Here is a 3,946-nt window from a genome sequence, read left to right as displayed (position 1 = left end):
TTCTCTTCTTTTTCAAATATATAGAAGTAGAAATTTTATAAGATATGTAAAAGTAGGTTTCCAGCCAAACTAACCAGCAAGAACTCAACCTTTATGCAAATAAAAAAGGAAAAGACCATATACAAAAACCTCCTAAAAGTGGACAACAAAAGACACAATGCCCAGAGGAACCAANGGGGGGGGGGGGGCATCACAAGTTTGTCATATGAAAATATTATAGAGATTTTAATCACAAAAAAAAAAAATAGAGGTTCGAAAGGGAGAACAAGACACTGACATGCAAGGTGCAAAGATATAGAAGTAGAAAAGCTCAAAAGATGAATCCCCCATGGAGGATGGAAAAACTCATACCCCGTAAAGTACTCTCCAGAGGCATGAAAACACTTCACGTAATCTGCATTGAGCCAAAAACGTTCCATAGCTGGAACTGATCTCTCTCTAATAATATTAAAAAAATCAGCATTGACATTCATAATGGCTCTTGTAGCTGCATAGTAAGCCTTCCATCCATTAATTGGAGACAGAGAATCCTGCTCCAATGTGAAATCCTAAGAGATGAGGAGAAAACAAAAGGCAATCACTACACTGACATTTCAAGTCATGTATGCAACATCCAAAATGCATGTAGAACAAGAAAGTACATGGTCCACAAAGAAAAGTAAGAGGATTGTTGCACCTTTTATTTTTCCTATAGATGGAAAAATATTGGGGCTCAGAATCGTTGATCTAAAATACACATCATTAGCTGATAGACATACTTGTCTGATACAGAAAGGGCATTCTACAAGGTATACTTTTATGTGGTAAACTCCTTTCAGCTTCTGTTTCTTTCCTCCCAGTTTGCAAGCAAATCAAAATCAATTAAAAAATGATGTAGCAAACAGAAGTAAAACAATTCTCATATTTCTTTTTAATTATGGTGTTGTTGTTCTTCTTGACTAGACACACCTTGACTAATCTTGCCAAGGTATCCCACAAGCAAAGGTTCACAACGCAATCCTGCTCACCGAGGCTGGAGCAGATAGGCTGGGACTCTGATTTAGAATTTCCAAGTCGATACTCTCATGTCCACACTACTACGCTACCCCCAAGGAAAACTTCCGTGCTATTCCTGTGGACAAATAGCTCTATTAATGTTCACTTTTGTCAAAGGGAAAGCTCTATAACATCTTTGTCAAAAAGGTTGAGCTCTTTCACATATTTTATACATGTGTATCACAAAGAAACACTGGAGTTCACTGTCCTTGTATACCCTTCACGTGCAGTTAACACTGAGTATTGAATGTTGAGCTCTTTGTATACTTGTTGAATATGCTTCCCTTATATTGATTGTCAATGTGCAGTGTCCACTTGTTAAGCACTCTTTGGAGCGACTCTACTGTACTCCGTACATACCACGGAATCTCCCCAACCCACTCTTGTGATTGGTTACCATGAAATTCCCCTCTCTGGAGTCTGGTGCATCTAATTTGCTTATGAAAAAGAGTGTATTTTTAAAATTTCTACATTGTAGGTATGCCATATAGAAGAGGAGTGTTCAATTTGGGGTAGATAGTATACCAGAGGGTATGCACCCCGAATTCTAAGCATACAAAATGCCGGTAGGAAGAACTGACTAATATGTGATGCATGAAATAAGCGTTACATCCTTAACTTGGCACAACTATTTAGCAATTCTAACACTTGGAGTGCTGACACAGAAACTTCAGAGTAGTAAATTTAAGCAGTTTTTTACTTCAAAATTCCATATTGTTGGGAAGGAGAAAGTAAAACATTTAGCCCATAATAAAAGACAATGATGGATGAATCATAGCTTCAGTGTCCTTGAGACAACAAAAAGGACTAAACAGATGGCACCTGTTGATCCTGTACGAAGCTACTTTTTCATATAATATAATAATAATATATATAATAATAAACAATTATAGGTGCACTAGGCTCAAAAAATCTTTTGATGCATCCTATGAGGATAAAAAGAACTAAAGGAAAGAGTACCATAATAGCTGATTATTCATCTATAAGTAAAAGGAAACATTTCCAATATTGGAAATTAGCAGGAAACAGGATGATAGGGCTTCCTAAAAGTCTAAAACTTAATGCCCTTCCTCCTAGGAGAAGTTTAAACCCAATCCTCACAACCACATTCCCATGTACCCTTAAATGCGCACACAAATCTTGAAGAAATGGTCAGTTTTGGTCTCACTCTAAACAGAGTTGCTAAAACTAGCAAAAAACAGGTTGTACGGTTTTTCTGCCGTTTGTTGTTTTTTCATGGTGACATCTATGTTTTCATATTGATTACGAGTGGCAATGTGGAAGACGTAAACGGGAATTTGATTATGAGAAGAGAGAATGGTATCTTTTTGTTCTTACAAATTTCAAGAATGATGTTATGCCTAATGTTCAAATGATAGTTTCTGCAATAGATTTTTCTTCTTCTTCCGGGGATTTTCTGAGGAAATGGCGGAAGAGAAGATACCTGTAAGTGTGGAGTTCTAAATTATTTACTTTTTTTTAACCCTTTTATGTTTTATGTTTTTCTTCATTTATAAGTGCGAAAAATTTGGGGAAAAATTAGAGGTTAAATCTTTAATCTCCGAGAATTAGTTTGACATTTATGTAATCCAAAGAAATGGAACCTTTCATTATAATCCCAAATTTGTTATGCATTTTGGCCTTTTACATTTAATGAATTTTCTGAAAGGTGAGTTTTGGTAGCAGTAATTCTTCACTATGGACTGCAAACACAAAACATTCCTCTTCTCTTACATCGGTGGTTCTTTTGTTTACTTTAACCATTGCCGTTGTAGACTTTAGGCTTTTTCCGTTAGTTTTTGTAACTCTGTTAAGAGATGGATCAAAGCTGTTTACAAAGGATAAGGGATGTTTTACATTAAGTAGTATACTTAAACAAAAGATACCACTATATCCATTTTTAAAAGGACTATCTAAGTCTTTCCCTCGGTTTTGGTACCAACAATTTTCTTCCACTATCACTAATACAACACTAGTATATAATCTAAATATAACATTTTAAGCATATCCAGTCAAATACAATTGATATGTTATATGGAATGCAGATAGCACTAATAATTGGAAAAAACTACATCGTCATGTAACTTTTAGAGATATACCTTGTGATAGAGAGCTTTCCATGCATTATCATCATTTGCAGCCTTCCTCATAAGTGAATTCGTCATCGAAAGCCTACAAAGACTCGGATAATCCAAATAGCTCAACGCATGCGTCGTAATTTCAGGAACAAGCTGCTCCATCATCGACGCCCCTGTCAGTTTCTCCGCAGCCACTGTCACAGACACTTTCTCAACCATTTCTTCCTCAAAACCACCAAAAACACTACTACCACTACTCCCTCCGTTCAAAACCGAAGTCTTATCAAAACGTCCTCCTCCACAACTACCATGCGAACAAGCACAGTTGCAGGAATCCTCTCCTCCCTTCGTCCGCACCGATTTTGATCGGTGAGTCAAACAAGCGGCAGCGACGGCGAAAAAGCAACAGATTAACGTGACGGCGCCGGAGAAAAAACTAATATCCATTCATAAGTCATGAAAAACTCGTCGTCGACGTTCATAAGAGACCGATTAGGGTTTCGGAGAATTCAATTTTGAAACCCTATTTGTATTACTGGAGTTCTAAAAATGGAGAGTGAGAAGAAGGGAAATTTGGTAACTGTCGAGGAAAAAAGTCTTAAATTAAGGGGTCAAAGTGAAAATATAAAAAATAGAAGGGGTTGATTTGTAACTGTTAACATGTTTTTAATTAAATAAAAAATAAAATGTCAAATTTGATCATTTAATTCATATCTATATAGTATAAAATAAAATAAAAATTGCAACTCTTTATCATTTTCAAAATAAATTTAGACATTGATAAGAGTATTTGAAGTTTCATATGATTGGGATTCATATATATTAGTTAAAGG

At 35.8% G+C, this 3,946-nt stretch overlaps 1 protein-coding gene across 1 annotated transcript in view; it reads right to left on the bottom strand.

Moving 5' to 3' along the window:
- LOC107028853 (F-box protein SKIP8-like) overlaps positions 1 to 3,697 on the bottom strand; it is a 6,398-nt gene extending 2,701 nt beyond the window's left edge. The window contains exons 1-2 of the mRNA XM_015230074.2: positions 3,135 to 3,697; positions 352 to 548 (exon numbers count right to left, since the gene is read on the bottom strand). Of these exons, the coding sequence (XP_015085560.1) occupies positions 352 to 548; positions 3,135 to 3,560 (623 nt within the window). The 5' untranslated portion in view covers positions 3,561 to 3,697. The remainder of the gene's footprint in view (positions 1 to 351; positions 549 to 3,134) is intronic.
- Positions 3,698 to 3,946: the final 249 nt, after the last annotated feature.

The sequence above is a fragment of the Solanum pennellii genome, chromosome 8 (genome assembly GCF_001406875.1).
Source record: "Solanum pennellii chromosome 8, SPENNV200".
In the NCBI taxonomy this organism is placed as follows: Eukaryota; Viridiplantae; Streptophyta; class Magnoliopsida; order Solanales; family Solanaceae; genus Solanum; species Solanum pennellii.
This window is presented reverse-complemented; position numbering and strand designations above follow the sequence as displayed.